At 44.9% G+C, this 14,917-nt stretch overlaps 1 protein-coding gene across 1 annotated transcript; it reads left to right on the top strand.

Annotated features, from left to right (window-relative positions):
• The first annotated feature begins 128 nt into the window (after positions 1–128).
• SART3 (spliceosome associated factor 3, U4/U6 recycling protein) lies at positions 129–14,880 on the top strand. Its single transcript, XM_014875076.2, has 19 exons — positions 129–347; positions 843–969; positions 1,635–1,739; positions 2,690–2,874; positions 3,821–3,926; positions 4,606–4,730; positions 5,149–5,304; positions 6,076–6,214; positions 6,539–6,646; positions 7,051–7,128; positions 7,318–7,376; positions 7,838–7,947; positions 8,170–8,282; positions 8,756–8,832; positions 9,217–9,382; positions 10,101–10,543; positions 11,191–11,343; positions 12,445–12,632; positions 13,484–14,880. The coding sequence occupies exons 1-19, from the start codon at positions 180–182 to the stop codon at positions 13,662–13,664; spliced, it is 2,787 nt and encodes a 928-aa protein (XP_014730562.1). The 5' UTR covers positions 129–179; the 3' UTR covers positions 13,665–14,880.
• The last annotated feature ends 37 nt before the right edge of the window (positions 14,881–14,917 follow it).

The raw sequence follows: 14,917 nt of genomic DNA, 5'->3' as shown, positions 1-14,917 counted from the left end.
GGCCACACTGGGCACAGCGCGGCCCCGGTGCGCGGACGAGCGCGGGGAGGGGCGGGCCGAGGATCCCGGTTCTTCCCGCCCGGTTCGGCCGGCGGCGGGGCGGGGCGGCGGGACGGGCGGCGCGGGGGCAGCTACGGCGGCGGGAGGAGCGCGGCCGGCGGCGAGCGGAGCTGCATAAGATGGCGGCGGCGGGAGCTGAGGCGGCGGCCGAAGAGGAGAAGCAGCTGCCAGAGGGAGACCCCGAGTCGGGCGGGGACTCGGACGATGAGGGCGACTCGGACTCGTCTGGAGACGGCGAGGATGAGGAGAAGGAGAACGAGGCCGAGATCCAGCGGCTGGAGGAGCAGGTGGGCCCGGCGGGGCAGCGGGTGTGGCGGGAACGGAGGAGAATCCGTGTCTGCCCCGGCAGTTGGGTATGGGAACTGTCAGGACGTGAATTTCCGTGGTCTTTGAGAATTTCTTCCAACTCGGGATATTCCGTGATTTTATGCCGTGAATATTTGGAGTTTGAGATGGAAATTGAGCAGCTTGGGTGGTTTTTTTGAGAGAGAAATAAGAGGGAAGTCCTAGTAGGCAGTTTGTGTTCATTGAGAAATCTGAGCCGGCTGCCCGCGGTTTTATATTGCCTTTAAAGAAGTTAAAACATAATTACCTCTGTGAGCAGAGACGGGACCCGAGGAGGCGGCCAGAGCTGTGTCAGGGGTTAGGTTAAATCTGAGGAAATTCATGATCACACCATGAGAATTCCGCGATTTGTTTTCCGGCTTCTTCGCGCCCATCACTCAACACTGCTTTTAAAATGGATTTTTAATTTATTTAATTTTTAATATTTTTTTTTTAAGCTTTCCATCAATGCTTTTGACTACAACTGTCACTTGGATCTGATCAAGCTGCTCCGGCAGGAGGGAGAGCTGGTGAAGCTCCGCAGAGCTCGGCAGAAGATGAGTGAGCTCTTCCCCCTCACTGAAGGTACCGAGCATCCTCTGCCCTCCACAGCTCACTGTGTAGTGTTGTTTTAGTAGTAAAATTACACATTTGGGCCAGTTTTTATCACCCTCAGTTACAGAATGTGATCCAGAGCTCAGCAAACTCGTGCTAAAAATGACATTTCATAGTCAGGCAGCAAATAAAATTCCCTGTTGGTGGAAATCGTGGATGCTTGAAGTGAGGATTTCTCTTTTTACTCATAACTCAGAGGCAGTGGAAATATTGCAGAGGCTGCTCTGCCAGTGTGGGATTTTATTCTTAGAAAAGGGATGGGCAGGCCCTGGCACAGGGTGCCCAGAGAAGCTGTGGCTGCTTCTGGATCCCTGGAAGTGTCCAATGCCAGCTTGGAGCCATCTGGGATAGTGGAAGGTGTCCCTGCCCATGGGAGGAGGTGAAATGGGATAATTTTCAAAGTCCTGAGAAATTCCAGCTTCTCCCTTTAGTAAAAAGCTGCTTGTTTAGCACCAATTTAAAAGGTCTCCACTCAACTTTTATTTGAAATTAATTAGGAATTGTGGAGGTTAAAAATCCTCTCTTTGCCTTGCTCCCTCTCCTTTATTTTAAGTCTGTTGCTAAAAACTCCCCAAGTGGACATAACTTATCATATCTGAATATTAGTGATGTGTTCTAAATATTTTTCCTTTCAGAAATTTGGCTGGACTGGTTGAAGGATGAGATAAAAATGGCTTCAGAGATCTCTGAGAGAGAGAAGGTTTATGAGCTGTTTGAAAGAGCTGTCAAAGATTACATCTGTAAGCCATTCCAAAATACTCTAAAATGGGTTGTGTTGCATCCAGATTTTTTTTTTTTTGGTAGGAAAGTCTCTTCATTTTATTATAATGGAGAAATTGGGTCAAAATTTCAAATTAATTTCTAAAATCTGAGTAAGAAGTAGAAGGGGATCTCCATTCCTCAGGAGTTGCTGCAGCTGTAGCTTAAAATTTTTGGGAATAAATCCCCGAGTTCTTTGGGAATTGGGGAAAAGAGCTGGAGAAATGAAGCCTGAGGAAGTTGAAGGAATATGGAGGTAAATCCCCCTCAAAAGCTGCTTACAAAATGTCACATCAGTGACATTAGCTGGTGTTAGTGATCCCTCAGGAAGAAGGAATGGAGGTGAAGAAGTGAGGAATTATCTTCTGGGTTTGCTGGATTGCATTTGGGGTTTGGAAGCACTTCTGGAACCCAGGGCAGTCCCAGCCTGGGGGTTCCTGACTGGAATTTGGTGTCCCTGGGAATGGTGCCAGGCATCCAGCACTGCTCTCCCACCTCCCCTTCACCTTCAGGCTTCAGCTGCTTCAGGAGATGCTGCCCGGGGATGTTCAGGAGTTTGGAAAGAGGAGGAGGAGCTGCTTTAATCTGAATTATTCCAGAATGTGACAGCTGTGTGGTCCCAGCTCAGGGAATGGGAATTTGCTGTTCAGGCATCTTGGTGCATCCCTGCTGTGGTTTGTGTGGCAGAGGTGACAGGCAAGGCCAGTCCCTGTCAGCAGAGCCACAGCAGTGACACCATTCAGAAGGAAACTGTGGCTGCTGCTGCAGCATAAATACAATTCCCAAATATTACAACTTTTTTTTTTTTTATCAAAAAGAACATCGCCACGTGCTTTTATATTTACATGCAGCATTTGGGGAAGCAGAGCTGCATTTTCTTGCTATTATTTTTGAAAAGATCAGATCACCAGTTTCTCCTAACCTTGTTTAGGTCCTGAAATCTGGCTGGAATATGCCCAATATTCCATTGGAGGCATTGGTCAGGAAGGAGGCATCGAGAAGGTCCGGTCCATCTTCGAGCGGGCTCTGACGGCCGTGGGGCTGCATGTGACCAAGGGCACGGCCCTGTGGGAAGCCTATAGGGAATTTGAGAATGCCATCCTGGAAACAGCACAGGTGAGCCCCTTCCCCTGGGCTCCCATCCCAAAAAAAAGCTGTGGTGCAGCTCCTGGAGTCACCTGGAGCTGTCTCCTCCCTCTCGTGTCTCAGTTGTTTCGTCACAACGCTGTGCTTCAGGAAAACCATTCTGTGGATTTGGCTGATAAAGTAATGGATTTGTGTTTCAGTAAAATCCTAAAAATCCAGGTGCAGAGTTTGGCTCTGCTGCTGACTGAGGTGCCAAGGACAGCTTTAAATTGAAATGTTTCATTATTAAACAATGTTCTGTGGCTTTTTCTGCACTGAGTCAATCAAGTTTAAATTTCTAGACTGTTCAGCTTTAAACTTCCTCATTCTTCCACAATTTCTGGGTGAGGGTATTTTATCCACAGACTTTTGGATGAGGGTATTTTATCCCTGGAAGACCTTTCCAAGATGGCCAGAATGGGAATATTTCCTTATTTTTGATAATTTGCTACATAAGACATGGGAGTTAAAAGATGTCCCTGCTCATGGTGGCAGTGGGAATGATTTGGTCTTTAAAGGTTCTTTTCAGCCCCTAACAAAGGAGTAACAGGAGGATGTTCTTTCATTCCCAAACACAATTAAGGCCGGGAAGTTTTAGATCCTCTCCCCACACCCCAGGGATTTACTGAAACCCTCTTTGGCAGCATGGTGGGGTTGTGAAATGGCAGAGTCACCTGCTGCTTCCTTGTTCTCAGGTGATCATTTCCCTGTGCTTGTGTCAGCTTTCAGTCAGGAATACTCTTGCCATTCATCCACCTTCCAAAGGGAGCAATTCCCAAGTTTTAGCTTTCCCGACAGCGACTGAAACGCAGTGTGTGCCCTTCAAGGATCGTGTATTCACTTGGATCTCAGCTCATAAACAATTCCCTCTCACGTCCATCAGCTGGAGCTGAAGGGAATGGATTGAATTTCCCTGTTTTGTTTTTTTTGCTTGCAGCCAGCCCCTGGCAGCATTCCATCCCCGGAGCAGCAGCAGGTGCTGTGCAGCCAGCTCGAGAAGATCCACACGCTCTTCCGGCGCCAGCTGGGGATCCCACTGCTGGGTAAGGGCTGGGACACGGCAGCTGGGTGATGCTCCAGGCATCAGGATTCTCCTGGCACAGCCACACCAAGTGCAGCTGGAGGTTTTGGATGAGGCACAGATCCCTCTTGGGTCAGGAATGTTTGGATTTGTTGGAGTTTGGGTCCGCTGGTTGAGAATTTGAGGATGGTTAAAGTGGAAGCGAGGAGCTCAAAATGTGACTTAAAAATGAGGAGTTCAGCTGTGATTGCTGCTGGGAGTATCTGGCAGCTGGATTGTTGGAATTCCGCCTTCTCTAGTTCTTGCTTTAGCTCTTTGTGTCCCTCTTCGTGCTCGTGGGAGAAAGTTAAGCACAGTTTATTTGACTTCATTTCTATCTGGAAAGAATTTGGGTTTGCTTTCCTCTAAAGCCTTGGGGAAAATTTTGCCACTTAGGTTTTCTAATTCCAAATGAGTAGCTTTAATATAACTTGCCCTGAGTTTGTTATAGAGCACTGTGTAAGTTGAAGTGTCTAAATCCTTTAAGAATGCAGAAATGCGACAGTAAGGACCAAAAGAGGATAAAAATTCAAATATTTATTCTGAATAAATTATAATTATTATATAAATAAAAATAGGAATTTGTCTTAGAACTATCCATAGGTGGAAACGAATTTTTAGTTTCATGAGTGCATCATTGATGGGATTTCATGTTTTAATAGACATGGAGGCTTCATATGCTGAATATGAGGAATGGTCAGAAGAGCCCATTCCAGAAACAACAATAAAGAACTACAAAAAAGCTCTACAGCAGCTGGAGAAGTGTAAACCCTACGAGGAGGCACTGGTAATGCTGGCACTTACACTTTCCCTTAAAACAAAGAGGGAATTGCTTTGGGGTGATTTTTTTTTTTTTTGTACAAATTTATTATTTTTCTAATCCCCAGCTGGGGGACTTTGTCAGCAATGGGAATACTGACAATTACATACTGGGAATACTGGAAATTACTGAATCCATTGAGTGTGCCAGGCCACCTTAAGGTGCACATGAGGGCTCTGTGTTTTCCAGCATTGGGTTAAGGGGAATAAACCCAGGATCTGACTGATTTCAGACCCATTCAGAGGTGTATGAAAATCAACAGCTGCTGATTTACAAATTCCTTGTGTGAAATCTTGCACAAGAGCTGCTCTGAGGAACAGCTGAACTGTTGGGAGTCTTGCTTTGTTGAAGAGTTTGATGTTGTGTCTCCCTGGTTGTTTTCCAGCTGGGTGCTGAAACCCCAAAGCTGGCAGAATACCAAGCTTACATTGATTTTGAAATGAAAGCAGGTGACCCAGCTCGGATTCAGTTGATCTATGAGAGAGCTTTGGCTGAGAACTGCCTTGTCCCAGACCTCTGGGCACGCTACAACCAGTACTTGGTAAGGAAATAAACCCAAGAGTGTTTGTAGATTTATTTCCCTGCATTTACTTTTGTTTGTTTCTTTTTAATCTCAGTTGCTGATAAACAGCCGGTAAGTTCTACCTCAGTCCTGTCCCTTAGTCTGTAAATCTTCCAGAAACTGATTTTCACCTCACCTTTGGTTTCCTCCTGTTTTCAGGGATGTGTTTATTGCTTTTGTGAGCATTTCTCACTTTGCTCTGCTCTAGCTGTGTTTTCTCTGCAGAACTACAGGGTGTGGGCATGAAGCAAACCCAGATGTTCAGCCCCTGTTTCCAGGGGGTTTGTTAGTGCAGTTTGAAGCTGATGCTGAGCTCCAGAGGCAGGACAGAAGGTGGCTGGATTAAGGGATCAGGGTGACTCCCTGCAGGAGCTTATCCAGGCTCAGTTTTTCCATCATCTCTTCTGGAGACAGCAGGTTGCAGGTGGAACAAAATCTCCACAAACAGGCTGGGTGTGCTCCCTCTTTGTATCCTTGACATTCTAGGAGCAGTTGGGAATTCACTCAGTGCCTTTATTATATTTATTTCTTTGGCAGAAAACGCCTCACTGGCCTGGTAGTTCTTTCCTTCCTCACTGGAAGGTGTTCACTATGTTTTTAGGAATATAAAATTCAAAATACCCATCTGAGCTTTTTAAATATAAAATGGAAGTACTAGATTTTAGATGTTGACTCTTTATTAGCTGAGCTTTGTCTTGAGTGATCTCTGTGGCTGACAGGAACTTCACTTTCCTTGTGTGGCTCTTTCAGGACAGGCAGCTGAAGGTGAAGGAATTGGTTTTATCCGCTCACGACCGCGCTGTCAGGAACTGCCCCTGGACTGTTGGCCTGTGGATTAGGTACCTGCTGGCCATGGAGAGGCACAGGGTTGAGCACAGCATCATCTCTGGTGAGGAAAGATCCAGCAGATGCAGTTCAGAGCTGCTCTCTGCACCCCAAACAGCCTGGGACAAATGGGATTTGCAGGATCTGTTCTTGTCCTGCTGCTGCTGCTTTGGTTGAGCAGCTTCACCCTGAGCAAGTAATGAACAGCTTGGAATGAACATTCCTGAGTTCAGCCTTTAAATTCACTTCCTAAACCAATTTATTGTGTAGGATTTCTTCTCCTGTCTTCCTAGAAACCAGTGGTGTTAGTGTGGATACTTTGTGCAACTTGCTAATTTTGACAGTATAGGGAAAGTAATTGTGTTTTATTCCCAAATTTTTCTTTCAGAAATGTTTGAAAAAGCTCTGAATGCAGGTTTTATTCAAGCAACAGACTATGTAGAGATCTGGCAGGCCTACCTTGATTACCTGAGGAGAAGGGTGGATTTTACACAAGGTGTGTATGATAAATACAGAATAAATATCTAAACTATTTTCTTTGTACTTCTTGGATATTACGTTTTTTAAAGAAAATTACCAGCATTTTCATCTTTCACAAAATTATTTTCTGGCCAGTTAATGTCTATAAAAAATAGGAATTTGGTTGGTTTGCTATTGCAAAAATGCCCTGCCTTATATTTTCGATATCTGATTTCTTAAATTATTCATGCAGTGAGTTTTACTCATTATAAAATTATAAATTTAACCAATAATAACAATGAGACGTAATAAATCTAATCTACCCCTGCTACCCAATAAAATCATTGTGGGTGTTAAGGAGAAGGGTTTATTGGGTGGAAAATGAAAACATTACTATTATTGTTATTATTATTATATTAATTTCTTTTTTTTTTCCTGCAGACTCCAGTAAGGAGCTGGAGGAGCTGCGCTCTGCATTTGCACGAGCTGTGGAGTACTTGAAACAAGAAGTAGAAGAAAGTGAGTAAAATCATCCCAAGTATTGTTTTCTCCCCCTCAAAATCATTTTTATAAGACCAGTTCTCCACACAATCAAGAATCTTGAACATTTCAGAAAGCTGCAGATAAAGATTTTATCTCCCTGTGGGACCTGTTTAATAATCACTTATATTTCTGAGAGCCACAAAAACTCCTTGTTTTTCTTCCTAGGGTTCAGTGAAAGTGGAGATCCGTCCTGCACCATCATGCAGAACTGGGCAAGAGTTGAGGTGATGTTTCTCTCTGCTGTATTTAAATTGGTGAACTTGATAAAAATGGATTTAAAGTAAAATGTTTTTACATTCTTGCCATGGAATGCAGTCCTTTCCCAATTAATTTCTCCTCGTCCTCTGCTCCCCTTCCTTAACACAAAGCTATTTCTCAGTGTGAGAAGTTATTAGGTACATTTATCAACAACAAAATTCAATCAAAAATTCAGGAACAACTCTCTAATTTCTTTTATAATGACCAAAATCAAATGGATGTGGGAGCCAGAACCAAGATTAATGGGAGAGGTGGGCAGGGAAGAATTATTCAGTGGTAGGATTGTGTCAGGTATTTATTTTGACCACTCTGAGGCTCACATGTATCTTCCTGAGTCTGTCTGCAGCATCTGTGGGGTTTTTTTTGGTTTGGGGTTAATGATGTTGAACAAATAATTCTGAAGGATATTTTGGATGCTCCGTTGCAGGCACGCCTGTGTAACAACATGCAGAAAGCCAGGGAGCTCTGGGACAACATCATGACTAAAGGAAATGCCAAATATGCCAACATGTGGCTGGAATATTACAACCTGGAAAGGTGGGGGCTTGGTTAATTCACTTTTTAGTTTCCTAATCTGCGGGAGAAAACAGTTTAGAACACGAGTGTGCTTCGTTTGGGTTTACAGAACACCTTCGAGGTTCTTGGGGCAGCTCTGCTGTGGCTTCCACAAGTGTTGCAGCAGCTGGGGACGGAGGGGGAATGTTTGCATGGCTGGAATTGTGCGTGGTTTGCCCCTCAGTGTCCTGTCCCCTCCTGCAGGGCCCACGGGGACACCCAGCACTGCAGGAAGGCCCTGCACCGAGCCGTGCAGTGCACCAGCGACTACCCCGAGCACGTGTGCGAGGTGCTGCTCACCCTCGAGAGAATAGAAGGTACCCGGACACTGCCAGGGTGTGGCTAGGTGACAAAAGGTCACTGAGTGACAGGCGGGAGGTAATTAATTAACAGAAGGTCACTGAGTGACAGGCAGGAGTTAATTAATTACCTGGTTATGCGGAGGTGACGTGCAGGATTTTGATCCCATGTTTTGTGTTCCACTGAAGACTCACCTCCTTGGCACTGCTGTCGAATCCACAGACAGCTCTTCTCTTCCTTGCTTTTCTGAAATCACTGGATTTTTCCATGCCATGGAGTCTTGCATTATTAATGAGTGGTTTCTGCTCTGCTTGGCTCTTGGGTTTTTTTTTTAACCTTGCAGGCCACTTGTTATAATTAGAATTTTCATGTGTAATGTTTAATATGAACAGTGAGTGCCATAAACTCTTATTTTTCCAGAATTGTATCTTCGAATTATGAGAAAGTTAAACAGAAGGCTTTTAAAAATTATTTTAATTTTATCCTTTAGGAACACTGGAAGACTGGGATGCTGCTGTTCAGAAAACTGAGAACAGATTGGCTCGAGTGAATGAACAAAGAGCAAAGGTCAGAACTTCCTGTGAGCTACCAAAGCATTTTACACACCTAAATTAAATCCCTGCTTCTCTGAATGTCACATTTTTAATGTGGCTTCCCCCCAGATAAGCCTGAAATGCCTTCAAGCCCTAGAACTATTGATTTTTACTTTAAAACTACGATTAACAACCTCTTGCTGTTTTTTATCTTTCTCCTTTTGCCCCTTGGATGGCCACAAGAGTGATGTGCCCTCCAGGAAAGCTGTGAGAGCAAAGAATTGGGATGAGCTTTAAATGATGTCCCAGTTAGTGCTGGGGTTAGGAGAAAACCCTCTGGGCTCAGTGCTCTGGAAAATGCTCTGCAATCTGCAGGCAGTGGGGGGAAAAAAAAAGAAATCAATCTTGTGTGTTTTAGGCTGCTGAGAAAGAAGCTGCTCTGGCAAAGCAGGAGGAGGAGAGGGCTGAGCAGAGGAAGCAGGCAAGGGCAGAGAAGAAAGCTTCCAAAAAAGCCAAAAAAACCAGGATTGGGGACAAGCGCAAAGCGGACGAGGATGACGAGGGTGAATGGGGACAAGAAGAAGGTAAAAATAAAATGAAATTAAAAATTCAGAGCTCTGGCAACAGGGGTTGTTGGTTGTCTTGTGGTAGAGGGAGCTGAGGAATTGCCAGCACTGGTGTCTTTCCAGGGCTGCTTTCTCCTGGGAAGTCTTCAGTGTGGGAGTGAAATGCAAACAAGGCTAAATGGTTTTATACCAACAGAAAAACAGGGTTATAAGAACTTCCAGAGTTTTCTTGGGGTTTCTTATTTTGGAGAGATATTGAGATTTTTATTTTTTTTTCTTCCTTAATTTTCCTTTAAAGTCATTTTTCTGACTCATCCTGTGATGCTGAGCCTTGTGTCTAAATTGGGTTATTCAGAATTGTAGAAGCTTCTTGCAGGTAGGAACAGAAGACTTTAATAGGTTGTTGCCCCTGGGATTTTTGTGAGCTTTCAGATTTTTTTTTTTTTAAAAAGAACCATTAGACAAAGAAGAAGAACATGAATCAGCAACTGTCAGTTGTGACTGGCTGAAAAAAGGAACAAATATTCCAGTTGCTTTCATCTAAAGCTCTCTTGGTGGAATAATCTGTTATTTGTTCTTTAAAACCCCGGGGAGGTTTTTATTTGGTGTCTTTAAGACCTGTCATTGTATTTGTGCTTCCATGTGCCATTTCCAAGCTCCACAGTGGGAATGGAGTTTCAATGGGGAAGGAAATGGGGTAATTTTTTCTAACAAGGTTTTCAATTCCATCCATCAGAGCTGCCCAGCAAGAGGCACAGGGGAGAGGGTGATGGAGTGCTCCCTGAAGAGGACATGGAAGTGGAGACTGGGCTTTTTGGGAGAAGTGAAAAACCAGATGGCCCAACAATCCCAAAGGAAAAAGCATCCACCAGCCGCAAGGACATCCCCAAAGTTTTCCACGACAGCAGCAAGGATAAAGTCACTGTGTTTGTCAGCAACCTCTCCTACACCATGGCAGAGCCTGAAGCCAAGCTGAGGGAGCTTTTTGGGAGCTGTGGGGAGGTCGTGGAGATCAGAGCAGTGTTCAACAACAAGGGCACCTTCCGGGGCTACTGCTACGTGCAGTTCAGGGAGGAGGAGGCTGCTCAGCAGGCCCTGGCCCTGGATCGCACGGCTGTGGAGGGCAGGCCCATGTTTGTGTCCCCTTGTGTTGACAAGAACAAGAATCCTGACTTTAAGGTAAAGTTTTGTTGGTTCCTGTTGGACAGTAGATCTAGGGAAGGGAGTTGATGGAATCCGTTGTGTCCAGGGTGCTCAAATCCAATCAATTCATGTTGTGCTGCTTTAAATTCTTTTTTTTAGGACTTTTTGTATCTTCTGTTACTTTGGCAGACACCAGGATTGACATAATTTACTCGAGATTTGCAGAAATCTGCTGATCTGAGCAGTTTAATGGTGGCTCAACCTCTGAAGAGCTTTCTTGGTCAGCATTTGTTACCCAATCCCCTGGCTGGGGATGCTCTGTACCAGAGCTCAGTTGTGTAATCAGAGGATTTCTGCATTCTGGAGTTCCTGCACAGAAAAATGCAATGTTCCCATAGTGACAGCTGAGCAAGAAGAATATTATAAATACCTTATTATAGGAATTGGGCTCTGATCCTTTTGGATCCCTTCCAGCTCGGGATATTCTGTGATTCTCAGTGTCTGCCCTCATTGGGAAAGGATTTAGTAGCATTTACTTGCAAGTGTGTGTTTATATGCAAATATCTTCCAAAACACTACTCATGGCTTTGAGGCAGTTTTGGATCCCAAAATTTGAGGTGTGGGATTGAAATCCTTGGAATTTCTGGCTGGTTTGTGAACCAACATCTTTTTTGTTCCTCCAGGTGTTCAGGTACAGCACTACCCTGGAGAAACATAAACTCTTTATATCTGGTTTGCCATTTTCCTGCACGAAGGAAGAGCTGGAGGAGGTGTGTAAAGCCCATGGGAATGTGAAGGACATTCGACTGGTCACCAACAGAGCTGGAAAACCCAAGGTGGGCATCCTTAACACATTCCTGGTTTTAAGGAATCCTTCAAAAATATTTGTCATGAAGTCTGGAGACAAAAAAAGTTGGGTTTATTAAGTTGCCAGTGTGGTTTTTTATTAATACTTGTGGAAGAGCTTGGATTTATACAGCCCAGTGTGCCTTTGTGTAGAAAACCAAAAGGAATTTTTCCAAAATACTTCTTAAATTGCACAAGAAAAATGGGGTGGAGGGGGAAATGTTTTCAGCACTTTCAGTATAGTAAAAACAGGCAAGACTGTAAAGGATTGGTTTTTAAAATAACTGGTTAAATGGGATTTACCTGGTGCAACCAGTTTCTTCAATTTCCTTAGGCTTTTGTTCCTAACATCTGCTGCAGGGAGGGATTTGCCAGTGAGAAATGAGCCCTCTCTCATGATTTCCATCCCTGAATAAATGACTCCTTGTTAAATAAGGGATTCTGAACCAGTTGCTGCTCTGCCAAATCTCTGTCTGACACCTGGGCTGTGTCTGTGTGGTGGGCCCTGTCCACAGGGACATCCTGGGAATGGTGGACATAGATTTAAATTGAATTTTCTTGCCCTTTGCACCACCTCAGGTGCAGTTCCTGCTGTGTGCACACCTCGTAATGAGTGCTCTTGGGAACCTCAAGTCTTGTTCTGAGCTTAGCTTGAGCTGGGATTTTGTGTAAACCACAAATAAATGTATTTTGGGAAAGTTACGTAAAACCTGATGCCTCTCCTGTGAAACTGGATAATCCAAAAAATGCAGCTTAAGGCTTTGAATGTCATTTGAAAGAGTAACAGCAGGGAGAGGTGATGCCCTTCTGTGTGAGCCTGCTGTGGTACTTTAAATTATAAATACTTTATATAGTACTTTAAATACATGTATTTACTTTAATAGCATTTTTGGGGCGGTTGTTTCCTTTTTTAATATTTTTTTCCCACCCATGAGGGCATCAGGAGTGACAGACAGGAAATACAGGTTGTAAGGAAAATGATGATTAGGAGTGATGAACATTGGGACTGACTTTCCTTCATTTATAAATTCCTTACCAGCTCTCACAGAAGCACCAAAACCTAATGTAGATTCTTCCTTCTATTAATTCAGGGCCTGGCTTATGTGGAATATGAGAACGAAGCCCAGGCCTCTCAGGCAGTGCTGAAGATGGACGGGCTGACAGTGAAGGATCACGTCATCAAGGTGATGATCAGCAATCCTCCCCTCCGGAAGCTTCCGGAGCGGCCCGAGCCCGGCAGGGCCTCCCTGGCCCTGGCACCACGGCAGATTTATGGAGCGTGAGTGAGGGAGGGGAGCAGGGAGGGCTGCCTGGCACTGCCTGGAAAGGAAATGCTGCTTTTCTTTCTGTGCTGAAGTTCAGGAATCTTAGCTGGAATATGGGGGTACAGAAAAAGGAAAGGAGAGGGATTTTTTTATATGGGGGATGGCTTCCCACTGCCAGAAAGGATATTGGGAAGGAGTCCTGCCCTGTGAGGATGGGAAGCCCTGGCACAGGGTGTCCAGAGAAGCTGTGGCTGCCCCTGGATCCCTGGAAGTGTCCAAGGCCAGGTTGGATGGGGCTCGAAGCAACCTGAGAGACTGGAATGTGTCCCTGCCCATGGCAGGTGTAATCTTCAAAGCCTCTTCCAATCCAAATCAGTTTAGGATTCTGTGAATCTGAAAGAACATTTAAAAGGTGCTGAACCATAAAAAAATGAGTTAATGGATTGATGAGAAGAAGCAGATTTTTTCAGCTTTATCAACAGAAACAGCTCTGTAGTGACGAGAGGGTCAGGCATTGGCCATCCCCTTGGATCTGATGTTGGCACTGATCCCCAATAACCTCCACATCCTCTCCCTCTGGAGAAGCAGCCATTGTTCCTAGTGAGCATTAAGGCTGCTCCTTCATCTTTTGGTATTCCTGTGTTGGATGATGCCCTGTGGATAAACAGGGCTCCAGTCCTGGGGACTGTGGGGCAGTTGTTGTCTGCCAGAACTCAGAGGTGCTTCAAGGACACCCATGGAAAGCTTTATCCCTGAAACAAATGACAGGAATCATATTGAAATGTGCATTCCTCACAGCAAGCAAGTCCTTGTTGTTCCCCCAAGCTAGAAGAGTGTGTTTTAATGGGAATTTTTTCCCTTCCAGGCGAGGGAAGGGAAGGACACAGCTCTCCATGATGCCCCGGGCGCTGCAGCGGCAGAGCAACCCCGTGGCCAAGGCTGAGAATGGGATGGTCCAGAACTCACCAGCAGCATCCTCTGACCCCCCTGCAGAGCCTAAAAAGATGTCCAATGCTGATTTTGCCAAGATGCTCCTGAAAAAGTGAGCAAGGAGTGTGCACTCAGCGGGTCTGGTCCAATGTGAAATGCCTTTCTGGAAGCCATGTTGTGTCCTTAAGCTTTGCCAGGAGAGAACGCCCGTCCCAATTCCCTGTAAATACTGGACTGCTGCATTCCTCGGGATCAGTGGAGGATGGCACAAATCCAGGTGGTGGTTTGTTGTGGTTTTTTTTTTTTTTCCTCTAAGAGCAAAGAGTTACACTTTTGTTCTGGTAAAAAGGCGTTAATGCGATCCCTCATATTGAGGGTAACGAGGGGGGAAAACATTTCCTGCACAGCTCGGATGCCACATGGAGTTTTTGGAGTACTTTCCAATGATTTTTCTCTTTCATTAACGAATGAGATGCCATGGGAGGACCTCAGCAAGCTCCACTGGTCAGCTCAGATTGGGATTGCAGACATTCTCTCTGCCAACAGCCCCATTCTCCACCCCAACCCACGCACGCAGGGACTGTCATCTCCTTCCATGCAGAATCCAACAGCAGATGCTCCAACTTCACCACAATGGCCTCTTTTAGTATTGGGAGAGTTTCTATACATATGTGTGTATATGTAGATACACAGATATACATATATATGTATCCAGTTCCTGTTCTGTTCCAGTTGACCTGTTTTTTATATGGTGTATTTGTAAAGGACATTGAGATGATTCTTTTTAAGTGTCAGGAGCTGATCCTTAGGTGGTAATTTTTGTTTCCCATGAAGCTGGACGTGCTGTTGCTAAGGACCAGGTTTTTGGTTGTTTTTGGTTGTTTTTTCCTAGCTAGCTCATGTCTTTTTGCAGGTGGTTTCTGTATGGTTTTGTACAACTGTGAAGTGCAAGCTGACGTTTCTCGGTTTATTAAACTCAAGTTCTCAAAGGTTTTCTATAAATACTGTTGCTTTTGTTTAAATGTGGGTGTTGGAACTGCACTTCTCCTCTGGCAGCTGGGTGATAGTGATGTGCCTCACCTCTCAGGTGTGCTCAGTGTCCCTCAGGCCTTGAAGCAGCTCATTCCATCTGCTCTGAATATCCTGAAATCACTTCAGTCATCACCTCAGACTTTCCAACACTGGTGTGATCTTGGATAGAAACATTCCTGCTTGTCAACTACCCTGGAAGTCACCACCCAGAGGGGTGAATGTGATGGGGGGGACCCCAGTGCTGAGTTCACTTGGACCACACAAACACTTGCTGCAAATAAACACTATTTTCTGTGCTGATTTCACTTGGCTTTACTTTGAAATGATGACTCTGCTC

Source organism: Sturnus vulgaris, chromosome 19 (genome assembly GCF_052056855.1).
Source record: "Sturnus vulgaris isolate bStuVul1 chromosome 19, bStuVul1.hap1, whole genome shotgun sequence".
NCBI classification, from domain to species: domain Eukaryota; kingdom Metazoa; phylum Chordata; class Aves; order Passeriformes; family Sturnidae; genus Sturnus; species Sturnus vulgaris.
Note: the sequence above shows the minus strand (reverse complement) of the source record. Positions and strands in the feature narration are given on the sequence as shown.